Raw genomic sequence first — 14251 nt, forward strand, 5'->3', positions numbered from 1 at the left:
ATGCTGTCGGCCGGAAGCACTATACTGCACAGAAACGGGACCAAAATCGCTTAGCAGTTGGTAAGATATATATATATATATATATATATATATATATTATAATAACGTGAGGCTCACGTTCGCTGACATTGAACTATACTACCCATACGCTGAACTAATGTTAGATTTCGCAAATACATTAACTTTTAATATTAAAATCCCCGTTGCATTTATCGAATCAGCGGCAGCCGATATTCAAGAAATTCTTATTTACTAGGAATGGCGCCAATGGCACCCCTTTCGGCATATCCGTCTTTCAAAACGTAGTGGCTAAACACGTCGGTCATAATTATGCCTGTCATTGTTCTTTTCTAAAAGTTATTCTGACGTACTCAGGGTCAAAGCTACGTGGCAAGTGAGTGCACATTACCGCAGCGCATTTTATCAACCTTTCTCTCCGTCCTCCTGTCACGAATAATGCTTTGCGGATGAAACATATTTAACGTGTGCATTCAGCAAGTTCCCAAATCTTTATGACCAGTTGTTTCTTGGGTAGCACATGTTCGCGCGCTCGAGTGACACAAGGGGTTGGTGCTACGAGCGAGGTCAGCAACTTGTCAATTGCCAAATGAGAAACGAAGTAACCCGTTTTTCCGAGGACTTGCGGTGACTCTGAATGGCCATACGAAAGGACTTGAGAGTTTCTTCCCCATTTCTTTTTATTTCTTTATACAAAGATTTCCCTTGAATATTGTGATTTTTTTTCTTCCTAACTTTCGGAGATGCTGCGCTTTTATGAACATCGCGTTTAAGGATGTTCACAAAAAACAAGGTATTGTATTCTTACACCGTGATATTTTTCTGACATGGGACATAGCGACATAAAAAATTGCTATGACGATAAGATCAGAGTGAAGTGATGGCTGTTTTTGTTCCCTGCTTCCTTTCTATTTTTCTTACTTACGCAATTTGTACCTCGAAAGGGTCATATTATTAAACATGAACCTTCACTTCCTGCCACGCGCACTACGCAGTTCTGACATGCGATTCATTCTCCACGCATATAGCGCTGCGGTGTAGACGGGATCTTAATCAATGTTGTCTAATCGTCTCTTCCTGAATGTCCAAATATGTTTTATTGCGGTATCCATCTTCTATGGAGGACAGCCTTCGAGAAATTTATTTTCGGGGTTGCTATATTGACTTGTGCCTGTCATTAAACACCACTGCAGCGTGATTACAGGCCCCGTCATAGAATGGCTACGCTCGCTGCAGGTTGGGTAGTAATCGGCGAAATTCGGCGACGTACTGGCTTCGCGTTATCCTATGCAAGGCAGGCGGCACCGCCGTCGAAGTTTTGCGTCTTTCTTTACGCCTGCGACCGTCATCCTTGGAATGCTGTGTGTAGGAAGAGCACTTCCCCCTCCCTTGCGCGCACGCGCGCTGTGACGAAGTCTGCAGAACTGCTCTTCGAGCAAAACCACTAGCTATTACATTTTTTTTTTTTTTTTGTGCCGCACAAATGCAGCGCAACCGCAACGACATGTGCGCCCGCGAAGCGTGCACATCTGAAAGTGTTTTTCGACGCGCGGACCGGTTCCTTGCCTCCTCCATGTCAGACGTATTTCTCGGCTGCTGTATACTGGGGCTGCTCGTGAGGCTCTTTGCCTTATGTAGGTAACGTAAAGAATGAATTTTTCGCTATGTAGATTATAAAAAGACGCAACATATATTGCAGGCCTGCTACTTCTTACAAGCTCAATGCCGTGCAGTATATGCCAAAACATTTAAGCTATATACCCCAAAATTCCTTGTGCTTTCCAGAAAAGCATGGAGAGGATGTACCTTATACTGTATGAGGCGAGAAATGCAGGTGTCGAGCGCAAATGTAACGAGTGAAGGGGCATGCATGAAAATAAATTCTTGCTCTGTATCGCAGGAAACACGCTACTTCTGCATTCATTGCTTCAAGGGCGAGCTCTGAGACCTTTCTGTCCCTTGACACTGACACCTGACACTGTCACCTCACCTCTGACACCTATCTGGGAGCAATTTCAAGTGAACACGTGAGTTGAAAATCTCTCTTAGGAATGCTGGAACCTGCTTGAGAACACAAAACTATGGCACATTTTTGCCCAGTTCAGCAAGTAAGGCGGTAAGGCTACCACTTGTTATCACAGGGGGTGAATATCGGTTGGCGTCACGAGCATGAGCCTGTGAGCCAGCATCATCGTCCAGAAAACAAAGCTTACCTTACATAAGGGTGTTTTCGTGTTGGCTTGTGTTCGAAGAGCAATTACACGTGATACCAATTGGCGTCCCAATGAAGCATTCGCCGTGCCAATGACCAACTGAGCATGACAGTTACGTACAGGAGCAGTTACGTGAATACTGGTTCTGTTCCGAAGAACGAAATCAAGCAAATCAACTTTCCAAAGAACTGAACCCGACGGCAAACCATTTGTTCGAGAATATGGTGTGTTAACGGGCTCCTCGTGGTATATACCACCCTCCTTGTCTGCAGAGGAACGGGCATAGGAACATGTGATTGCTATGTACTATAGAACGTGGAGGAAGAAAATGAGCATGTACCATCAGCGCTTACTATCTCTCTGTGCCAGAACATACAAGCGCCAACACCTGCGATTGCTACCGCAGCGAATATTCGCACCACGGTCTAAATCTCGCGCACACTGGTCGCGTTTCCAATTGCGCGGAGTAAATGTACACGATTGTGGAAAAGGGGCTAGTACTCATGTCCGGTTTTCGTGGCATTGCTCAAGTCGTAATAGCCGCGAGCTAACTGCATACTCAATTATTTAAATGTAATGTGCGCTCGTTTGCGCGTTACAGGTTTTGTGCACTCAGATATTAACGCACTTTTCATCTTGCAGTTCTTTGTCGTGCGTGACGCACACGCCCTTAGGGCAGCGCCGTTTGATTGCTGAATATAGAGACTACCAATTAGGGGTGCGGAAGCTCAAGTGCAATGCATCTAAGGTTTAGTGGCAGTTGCACTTTTCAAAATTGCTAATTTCCTCGCAAAGTTCTCGAGTACGATTGTACTCGACAAAACACCAATGACTTATTGGACTGCGATGCCGTGAAATATAAATTCGGAAGTAAAGGCTCCTTGACAACACCACTGTGCATCGTTACCACTGAACTGTTTCGTGCTTTTAAGTAAACACTGTCCTCGGTCAAAAATCTATATAAGTAACGTAGCGTAACGTAGCCCTGACGACAATGTTCGCGATGATTAACTACCTTTCAACCCCTCAGAACTGACGACAAAATGCGGTGTGAACATATCCACACTGCTCGGCGTCTCAGCGCAACACAACGAAAGCAGTTTACGCAGGCTCTTTAGGAACCGTCCCCTAATCTCAGCTTCTGCCTTATTACAAGTGCCAAAAGGTCACACTCGATGCGAGTCGCTAGATTTGCCTGCAATTACCAACAGTGAATTTCCAAACTGGAGTGAAATGAGTTAGAAGACTGTCACAAGCGTCATTTACAAAAAAGAAAAAAAAGAAGAAAAAAAGAAGCGTGTACAGCTTCTGACATGAATGTAGACCATTCAGTTACACACACTTCGCAATAGTTGCGAAACGTGATTGAAACCCTTGGGCGTAAGCCACTGAGTATATACTGTTGAGTTCGAGGAGCCCATTCCGCTTCCTCACCCCGGATCTTTTGTGTAGATTTGACACCAAGTGTTAGGAGGAGCGGGGAAGAGGAGCGGAGTCGAAGGTGAGGGGGAGCGAGACCGGCACTGAGCCCGACTGACTGATTGTCCGCCGTGTCAGACATCCCCAAGTCTGAGCCCCCTAACCGTTCTTCCACCCCCACCCCACCCCCCACCCCTACCTCACTGCCCGCCCTTCCGATGCCACTGTCCGCTGGTAAAACTTTCCGCCTCTTCTCTGACGTCAGCGGCTTGCCTCCTCGTGTGTTTCCTCCTATTCTCCCAAACATAGAAAAGGAACGCTAGCCCCCTGCCCGTTTGCGGGCCCCGTCGTGAACGGGCAGCGCGCTGCATGCTGCTGACTTCGGCCCCAATTTGCAGCCCGCCCCTGGTGCGATTGCGCCTGAGGTCGTCACGCACGTGAAAACGACGAAAGGTTCGGTCCTGGAACTGCCGCTGCTGAAGCCGTGCCGTCTTACTGCCCTCGGCGAAATATAAGTGTTCCGTAGAGGCTTTCGTCTCCGAAAAGTCATCGTATTCTATAATAGTGTCTTTTAGCGGTGCTACGGAAAGTACGGTATACGTTACGGTAAGTGCGTAATACCGTACCGGTCGAGGACTGCGCATGCGCGAACTTTACCGTACGGAATTACTTTCCGTACGGCATACTAGACGATAAGGAGTCGCTAAGGCTCGACTGGCACCATGTGTCGCGAGCCGAGCTGCACCCAGCCAAAACGGTTAGAAGCTGATGTCGGCCACAGAGTCCATGCCGTGCATGTTCAAGTCTCGTGTGCGTTTTTCACGATGATATGACCAAGGCGCGAGTTAACATTATTATCTTGACCGCCTGCGCTTGGCAGTAAATAGCAACGGTATCTAGTCGGAAGTCGCAGTCTTGCGCCCACAACAATGCCAACATAAAGAAAGCTTTTAAAATAACAGCGAATTTCTTTCCTGCTCGTGTGTATATAGTATGTTATGTCCGTAACTCACGTTGACTTAATTCTTGCTTATTTTCTGCAATTCCTCGCTGAAATGATTTCATTAAAGAAACGAAATTCTCGATACTCAATAAAATTTAATTGCCGCTAACTCTCCTAATCAATCCATATTATAGCAACGAAGCATCGTACCCTTAGCAGATAGCATCCCAGCACTGCATGTGATACAGCAGTAGCATGGATAGAGTAGTCTTTGACCGCTGTTCCTCGTGTTTGTATTAATTTCGCTTAAGAGCTAAAGTCAATAGCAAAATACGTCCACTGTTCTGTGTTAGGGCTTCAATATCTTTTGTTCGATATTAGCGAAATGAAAAGAAATTGCTTAGGCAGTACAGATGACTGCACGTATTTCTCAGTCCTATGGGATGCGCTGCAGTTGTGTTGTCCTTCATTAGTGTACCGCTCTCTTTCTCCCTCTCTCACTCTTATATGCACATGTCCTACGTGCATAAAGAGAGCCTTTGTAGCATATAGCTGCGCTTAATGGAATCACGCTTACGTCTCAATTCGCGCTTTCTATCCGCATTATACTGTCTTAGTTAGGTGATGGTTTGAGAAGTTGCAACAGATTCAAATTTCTCGAAATATCGTGTTTGTTCCGTCTCTTCAGACTACTTTATTGTGAATACAGGCAACTCGTACAGCACGTGTACCTTTTTTCTTGTTTTCTTGTTGTTTTTTTTTTTTTCAAAATGAGAATTACAGGTTGTCTCCCGATGGACATATTTCACCGCTTCCAATTATCCCAAAGAATAAAACATAACTAAAGAGCCACTATATATTATGGGTGTCGTGGTATTTTTCTCACGGTAATATGTCGCCAACGTCGTTCTGTATGCTATTTCTGGGACACCTAGGCAAAAAAAATTTCACTTTATTGAAAGCAAACTGGCCCGATCTCGAATCCAAAGGACTGGTGTTCGCCGCCGAAGTCGGATGGCTGGAAGTCTACAATGGGCAGTGTGGCTGGCTCCTTGGTCTTGAACACGAACACCGTCTTGCCATCCCGGTACTGAAATTGAGGAGTACAATGCGAAATGGGAAAGCTTAAATTCCAAGCGGCTTAAATTACCGCCGCTGTCTGCAACACAACACCGCGACCCCCCAGTTATAAGTTGCTGCTGTCTAAAAACAGAGGCCTTGGAGCTACGACGTGAGTCTTCCCTTCCGACTGTGTCACCGTCCGCACGGACACTTGCTGCACAAGTGGAGTGGCAGGTGCTTAAACAGCAAACGAATAAGTATTACAAAGAGCAGTGGTGATCATGTTTTTAAGGTATGCACGTTTGCGTGGACGACTGCTGACTGGGAAATCAGCCAGGCTCACGTTTTTTTTTTTTTTTTTCTCAGAAGTAATGATAAATTCATTTTGGCACGAATAAGCTGCCTCTTCTCTCCGCGTAAGCTCTAAACAAACTAAGTGGCTCCATTGGCCTCGCTTTAAACAACTGGCTCTGCCTGTCACGCAAGATGACCCCGTCGACTTCACTGAGAAGTCGACGTAACAATATCGCAAAACTCTACGAAAGAAAATATAACTCTATTCCACCTATTTATTTATTTATTTATTTATTTATTTATTTATTTATTTATTTATTTATTTATTTATTTATGTCCTTTCACAAATTTCAACTCCGTCCTAAAAGACTTTTTACCCGCCGCACTAGCTCAGCGGCTGGTGCGTTACGCTGCTGAGCTCGAGATTGTGGGTTCGACCCAGACATTTTGATGGGGGAGAAATGTGAAAAATGTTCGCGCACCATGCAATTGGGTGTACGTTAACGAAGCCTCGATGATCAGAATTAATCCATAGTCCACCATTACGACGACGTACCTCATAAGATCGTGCTTTTGGCAGGTAAACACCCCCCCCCCCCAAAAAAAAAAAAAATTTGTTTAAAAGCTGGCGTACTGCACGCCGATGGAATGAATTTCTCGACTAGACGTACGCTCGCGTTTACATATCGTGTCTCGCTATGTTTCTAGCCAATGGTCTCACATGCACTAAGCCAGTCGCAGTGATGACGAGAATGGGCGCTGTAGGCGTATAGTGCTATGTGTGATCGCCGCAGGCTCCACACCATCCTCTTGTCTTTTCGGTAGATGCGTGCGGAATAGCAGCCTTGTTCATGGTAGTTCGCGCCTGCGCCGTTCTGACAAATAAAAAAACGCTATCGCGCGAATTCTTCGTCACGATAGTGCACAACCACATATTTTTCTTTTGCGCTCACGGTGTCGAGTGAGCAGCTTTAATATTTGCCAGATGAAGAAAGCAAAACTCGATCTTAGCAATGCAAAAAAAAAAAACTGTGATATTATTTCATGCCAATTCAATGGCGCGCGTCTTGTTTCTCACCAGTTACAGTTCGCGCATTACCGTTTTTCTGGTTTGGTCTCGCTTGGCGAGCGTTCCAGAGCGCGAGGGACTTCGCACAAGCCCTATTTGCATTCACGAAAAAGGTTTATTACAACACACGGGGTAAGTTCCGGTCAAGACAGCTCTGCAGCACGTCCGATGACTATCTCATACATAGCCGCTGAGGAGTGCCGTTCGCGTTTGTCTAAATAAACAACGATTCACTGCCGGAAATGCATCTTGTGTGCAGCCACGCAGCATCACAGCAGCCAAAGGCAAGACCGCTTATAGTATATTTCGTTGATGTCCTTATTATTTTTCTAACGCTTCTTTTTTTGCATGTGTCGTTCAGCCTTTAGAAATGCGCCCCTACACCCTTGTTTCATGTCCAAATAATATATATTCACTAGAGCAGAGGCATTGCGACATTCCACATTCCTGCAGTATAAAAGCTTTATACATATACTTAAGATCCTTCGCTTTCGGGTTTTATTATTTTTTTTTTTCGGGGGAAGGGAGGGGGAAGGGGTAGAACCTGGGTGTTATTTTAAAGAGGGAAGCCACGGAGAAATCGGGGATCTTATTGTCTGGCAGCTCAAATCCGAGATCGTTCTGGTAGCATTCACGAACGATTAACACAGGCAATGGCATTCTTTTGGAAACAGATATTTCAAATATGGACAAGTGAAATCGCCCAAAGGAATACATATTGACAAAGATAAGTCAGTAACATAAGCTGCTCGCAACTTATGTTACAGACTTATTTTTTGCAAATCCTCGTTGGCAGGTATTATTCATACTTTCTAAGGAAACAGCACAGACAAATACAATAAACAGAGGCGGGCTTGGCGATCCCCTATTTCCTTTGCTGTCTGAACTTCTTGTAACAACGGAAAAAACGACATGCCCAAATTGTAGTGCACACGGGCATGCTTCGCAAAATATGCGACGCTTTTCTTTATCTTACAAGGATCTTGTTCATGTACATTATAATTGGCACTTTGAGCATTTCTGCGTTCATCCTAGACATATGTCGCACCTTTGAACGTGCCTTAGTCGAGAAAACTCCCTCACAACGTCCCAGCTACCGCTCGCAAATAGCAACGCAGAGCAATGTCAGTGCTGCGTTCGGTTCTTGGCGCATTACAGCCATCTTGGTGTACGCGACGTGAGGCAAATGCGAGAAGTGTTCATTCGTTTTGTAACACCTACATTGAATCTTACCTTTTACGAAAAAGCGGAACTTCGAGGAGAAATCGAGTTTGGCCTGATTTTCATAAAACTTGTTCGGGGTGCAAAAATCTGCAATTATCGGCTTTTACCCGAAAGCGATAGAAACTACATACATATACAGCTGGGGTTGAAATCTATTCAAGAACGTTTAGGTAAAATAAAACAAGAACGGTTGTGTTTTTAGCGATATTAGTTTCTCCCTTCAGCCTGACTCGGGACCATAGCGTAACCTCATGACCATGACTCATGACCACAAGCGGATTTTGGCTTCTATTTCGTTGCCTTACATTAGTTGTGCTTTATCTTCTCTACTTTATGTACCTTACCGTCTAACTAACTAGCCTGCCGACATGTGTTGAGTTCAGTTTTTTTTTTTTTTTTTTTTTTTTTTTTTTTTTTTTTTTTTTTTTTTTTTATAGAGAACAACATCGCGAAGCGAGAACACAAGTAAACCTTAGGAACTCGCGTGCACCAGTGAGACGTATCGGGTAGCCTCAACTAAAGCACAGCAAATACTTCTTTCAATATGCCGATACCACTAAATTTCAATGTTCGTATTACTAAACTGTACGTTCATACGTACCTGGCAGTCATCTACGGGTACAGTTGGGCTGTTTTTCTCGACACTGATGACAGCAGCGTTGCGGCCCCGGAAGCGCAGCGCGTGAGCGTGGTCCTTGGTCCGTTGGCTGTACCAGGCGTTCACGTTGTTACAAACGAAGGTAAAGTTCTGGTAGGCTCCGGTGCTCAGAAGACCGAGGAAGCGCAGCTGTACGTCGCCAACGGTGCGATAGCCCACCCTGAAGCCACCCTTGAGTTCGCTGAACCATGACGATGAGCCGTTGTCAGCGGCGTAAGATGAAGGCTTCTCCCACCTGCACATCCGAGGTGAAGGAGTGGCCCATAGAAATTGTATCATTTACAATTCGTCACCCGATACAATATCCTGCAAGCAAGCTCTCCTGCACAGTGAAATTGCGCCAATCAAGATGGCAAGCTCGATGCTGAAGGTTGCGCGTTTAAAGCGCTCAACGGACGGCGGCACCAGACAACGCGTTCTCCGCTCAGTTCCACTTAAGTGCGTCGTCCTGTACTTTAGTGACGAAAGTGCGCATGAGGTCTTTCTGCTGCTTTAAGGGACAGTTTGCATGCATTGAGGCTTTAACGAAACAGAAAGTTAGACGTTATCTTGAGAGGTTAGCCTTGCGACGGGCTTTGCATTCTACTGCTGAAGAGGTGGTGAGGGATGAAAGGTAGTAAGAGAAAAAAAGACGCACTTACTAACAGATACATGTGCGCGAAATTCATTAGCACACAAGTTATTTACGAAGTGTCAATCAGGCCTGTATCCCGCAGGAATGCTATAAATAAGCGCAATATTGGAGTGAACTTCAGATTGGTATTATGAAACATCGTTTCAGCGCACAATTCAACACGGAACGATGTTTCATAATGCCAATAACAACCAACTAGCCCAGATGTCCATACTTAGTGAAATTCAGAGCCGGGAGCCTGCTACATTTCAACAACGTCCCGCAGTGGAAGTTACGCGTCGTGTCGTATCTTTAGGGCCTTCTTCAAGACAGCCCTCGAAATTGCAAAGTATCTGCAAATACAATTAATGTGTTCTAAATGCATAATGATTCAAAATGTGAGTCTGGAGCACGTGAAATAAACAAACCTATAGGCCTGTATTCCCAATACTTCTCTTGCGTAAGTGTCATTGGCGATTGGTCATGACTAGCGATTGTCGCGATATCACAGGGATCACTATTATTAGTGTACTCCGTAACGCAAGCCAATGAGGAAAGGCTCTGACGTAAGAAGCCTCGTGAACACAGGTCCTGATGTTTCAAACAGGAACTTAAACAAAAATAATGCTCAGGAAAACTTGGTATACATGTCGTCATAAAGCTTACGTCTCTTGAATTTAAACCGTCACTAATTATAGACGGTACCCAAACTCTACTCGGGTCCACCTTTCTCCTTTTTTTAATGACATTGAGCAACCAGAGAGCCAAGTGGGCTATAATGCTACCGCTTCACGCTAGTATACCGGAGTAGCGCACGCACCCTACGGACCCTGTACGTACAGCTCTCAATGACGGCACGTTGCCTCTACCAGTTTCATTTACTTCCTGTTCATTAAGGTTCTTACTAGAAATTAAATCTTCACGTATAATCATTCGATAGAGTAAACGAAAGAGTTGCTTTCCTTCCCTCTTTTATCAGAAAGTCCTTGCCCCTATTTTTATTAGCCAATATAAGGTAGGTAGAGGTAATTACAAATATACGTACTATTCTAAATACGTTATACTATTTTTCCACATAGTCCCCATAACGGCGCAGGCATTTGCTCCATCGCAGCACGAAACTTGAGATGCCCCTGTGGTAGAATTCGTCCGGCTGACTGTGGAACCACCGTCGGACTTCACGGCCTTTTGCGAACTCACGACACCACCACCTCACACTTCTCAAAGCGAGCCAGCTTTCCCCATACGTGGGCTGCATTTTCCTGTGGACTTCGATGGGCGTTCGTCCCTTGCTCCATAGAAAACAAATCAATCCTCGTTGCTCGTACGCCGGGAACGTCGCCAACTTCAACAAATGACCGCAGCGCCGGACCGGCCTAAGAAAGGTCCACCAATAGGAATGCACATGTTGACTGCGCATTTACAGCCTTGATTTGGTTAAAAAAACAGGGACAAAGACTTTCTCATTCGCCCTTATATAATAGTTGCTTGTCTAAGTGTGGGACCCTCGGTCGGTTCGTGAAGCATGAGTCCGTTGTCTTTATCGGCACCCATAGCGCGTACTTCCTCCCTATGTGCTCAGAGACCATTGCGTTTCCTGCACCATGTTTCATGGCGACGTTAAAGAGGTTTTTCTTAATGAGTGGTCAGTGGCACAGTGCAGACAGCATAGTCTAGTAAAATGATAAGGGATCAGTTCTTGTAATCAGTGGCGACGTCGAAAGAAAGGGGTGTCCTAGATTCTTTTAAGTAGAAACACTAGCTTGCAACTGTTGAAAGACCTCAATGAACGGAGTTGCTGAAATATATAACACTTGACCACTCTACAAAAACGGGGCCACGTCATACCAGAAGTGTCCGTTAATAGAAATACACATTAGCAAAACGTAAATTAAACTGAATGGCCAGATTTCGAAAATGCACTCTCCGCCACAACAGCGGTAATGCTAACTAAATCTCGTAGGAGCATTTATAGCCCTCTGAGGACGTTTCCACCCGTGTGGCATTTTGCATGACCTGCTTGGCTTCAGTCGTGCCTAGTACACGAGTCCTCCGCACCTGGAAATGCGCACCGAGTCCTCGCCTCCGTCGGCGAACACGCAGGTCTCGCCGCCGGCGCGCATGCCGCAGTAGGCGCGCACTGCGTCGTCCGGCACGCCAAGGTTGGGGTCCACCCAGTACCATCCGTCGGGGGTGTCCGGGTGCGCAAGCTTCAGGTCACGGCACGACCGGGACGGGTTGGGCTGCGAGCCCACGGGCCTCCGGATGTGTTCAATCTCCCGCCGCATGATATACACGTTGGCGAAGATGTGCGTCAGCGTCCGGTTGATCCTCTCGAACGATGCTTCACTCAGCGGTTCTGCTGTCATCGTCGAGTTGTGCTCATCGTCGTCGTCACTGTCACCAGAGGGGACAGCGTGATCGTCTTCGACGCTGCTGTTGTCGAGTTTTTCAAGGCTGCGCTTGAACCTGTTGTGGCGGTCCCTCTGGAACAGCATCTCTGGAGGAATCTGGGGTCCCTCGCCCGGCGGGCCCTGTGCAATGGACGGGGAATGGAAATCAGGAGCATGTTTGGCATGTTATGCGGTATGGACACGGAGCTCAAGGCGAAGAGCACGAGAAAATCAACGTGCATTTCTCATGTTCACCGAAGTCATTGGTTGACAGCACCCATCTCTCGTGACGTTTAAGAAGGACGTGAAGGCCGACACCGCCGAAGTGACGGCATCATGACTCTAACAGTCTAAGCAATACGCCGTGTCTAAGCAGTACGAGCGATCTTTCCTACACAAGCACGATTGCTTGTGTTGACACGGTTGCAGTCGTGGCCACTCAGTCATATCAAACTCCATATTTTGTTGCATGTTTATGAAGGCACGTGGACAAGAGTTTCAAAACAATCAGCACTGCATGTTTTTTTTTCTTTAATAACAGCGTGTGTTGGGCAAAGTGACCACAATCTTTGTGATTTGATTTGAGATGCATGCATTAATTCTAAGTTTTTTTTTTAATAGTTAACTTGCTTTTTCTTAATTTAAAACGCAGGCCTGCAATGTGGCAGTGCACCACTTAAACATACGAGAAAAACGATGTTAACTTGAGTAAAATTCACCAAGAGAGATTAGAACACTGCGGCAAAACGTTTCGAGCACTAGGCTATATAAGTGGTGCTTGCACATGACTTGGATGCTTTCGCTAGCAATCTCCTTCGCAGTCTTGCATTTTACTTCGCTAGTCCACTGCATTTGAGAGTCTACAGGGCTCTATAGTTATGACATTCAAGGTAGCCGCTCTGATGAAGTTTGATTACTTGTTCAGTCTACCACTGTGGTTTAGCGCTCGTCCGCATTTATCAGAGCTGATCGAATGTACATTGTTGCAGCTTCAAACACCTACTTGCAACTAGTACCTGCAGTGTTTGCCGTCTGTTGTGATTGGTAGAGAAGTGGATCTCAATCAACAAATGATTTGCTGCTGTTCGGGCAAAGGGCTTCTGATCAAGACTCAACTAGGCTTGAGTGACCCAGAAGAAAGAGTTAAAGACTAACCAGTCGCAAAGACTGAAATGTTAAGCTTTTCATATCACGCCGCTGACGTCGACGAAATATACGAGTCAATTGAGAGGCAGTCCAAATCGCCCAAGATGTCGATCCGCCCCATTGAACGCGTTTTCTGTTTTTATTTCTGAACTGAGCTATCGCAGTAAACATCAGACGTAATTCCGCAAACGCTTTCTGGAACAACACTCTTCAGGCGTGAGTTCACTAAAGGTTGCGACTATACGATTGCGGCTGATATGCCTTATAAAATTTCTGATTGAAGTTCTATATAGCTTTCCTGCACAATGTTTATTGAAAGCTGTAGGAGCTCAACAGGAACGCTTTAGAATGTCAACAGCGATTTTGCAAGGTTAAACTTCAAACTTGGATTACTTATTTCGTCTATAGCATTTATATTTTTGTCATTCAAGAGGTGCAGAAGAGTTATAATTAAGGTCATCAGACATCAATCACCCCAACTATATTAAAAGAAAGCGGAAGAAGTTTAAACACGCTTTCTCATCGCAAGTCAGAACTAATGGCGCATGTTGATAGCATGCGGCTATGTAGATTTCCGCAACATACTACTTACAGGAGGTCCAATAGGTCCCTGAAAGAGAGCAGAAACTCAAATTAGAAACGAACGCTATAGGCTAGTAATACAAGATACGTCTCAAATAAAAATGTGCTCGTTGCGTACTGGTGGTCCTGTTTCACCCTTCATTCCTGCTGGTCCCTGTAAAAACAAAAATAAGTATTATTACGTTGGACTGTAGGGCAAAAGAACAAAAACAACAAAGAAAAAAAAAACACCCATGCACGTATGACCACGTAATTTTCTTATTCACCTGAACACCTTTAGGCCCCGGAATTCCTTCGGGTCCCTGCAAATGGCGTTTCAGAAAATATCAAGAGATTACCCATCCTACCCAATAGGGCCATTACCCAACGGGTCCATATATCGCACAAAATTCAAAGACCCAACATTGCATAAGCTATCCAGTATTTTTTTTTTTTTACTACTTGTTCTGTCACGAAGCACTTACAAGCTTAGGCATATCTAGTAACAAATTTCTGATTCCACAGCCATAGTACTATGAAATTTTCAGTGCATAAGATACTGCGGATTCGTCGTTTATAGGTGACCTTATTTATTCATGTAAGCATTGTCATCGCCACAACAAAAGTGCTTATTTCTC

At 45.2% G+C, this 14251-nt stretch overlaps 1 protein-coding gene across 1 annotated transcript in view; it reads right to left on the reverse strand.

Moving 5' to 3' along the window:
* Window positions 1-5531: 5531 nt before the first annotated feature.
* The window catches only part of LOC126548544 (uncharacterized), a 45411-nt gene continuing 36691 nt past the window's right edge, over window positions 5532-14251 (reverse strand). The window contains exons 32-37 of the mRNA XM_072284435.1: window positions 13901-13936; window positions 13753-13788; window positions 13645-13662; window positions 11572-12047; window positions 8844-9135; window positions 5532-5683 (exon numbers count right to left, since the gene is read on the reverse strand). Of these exons, the coding sequence (XP_072140536.1) occupies window positions 5546-5683; window positions 8844-9135; window positions 11572-12047; window positions 13645-13662; window positions 13753-13788; window positions 13901-13936 (996 nt within the window). The 3' untranslated portion in view covers window positions 5532-5545. The remainder of the gene's footprint in view (window positions 5684-8843; window positions 9136-11571; window positions 12048-13644; window positions 13663-13752; window positions 13789-13900; window positions 13937-14251) is intronic.

The sequence above is a fragment of the Dermacentor andersoni genome, chromosome 1 (genome assembly GCF_023375885.2).
Source record: "Dermacentor andersoni chromosome 1, qqDerAnde1_hic_scaffold, whole genome shotgun sequence".
NCBI lineage: Eukaryota > Metazoa > Arthropoda > Arachnida > Ixodida > Ixodidae > Dermacentor > Dermacentor andersoni.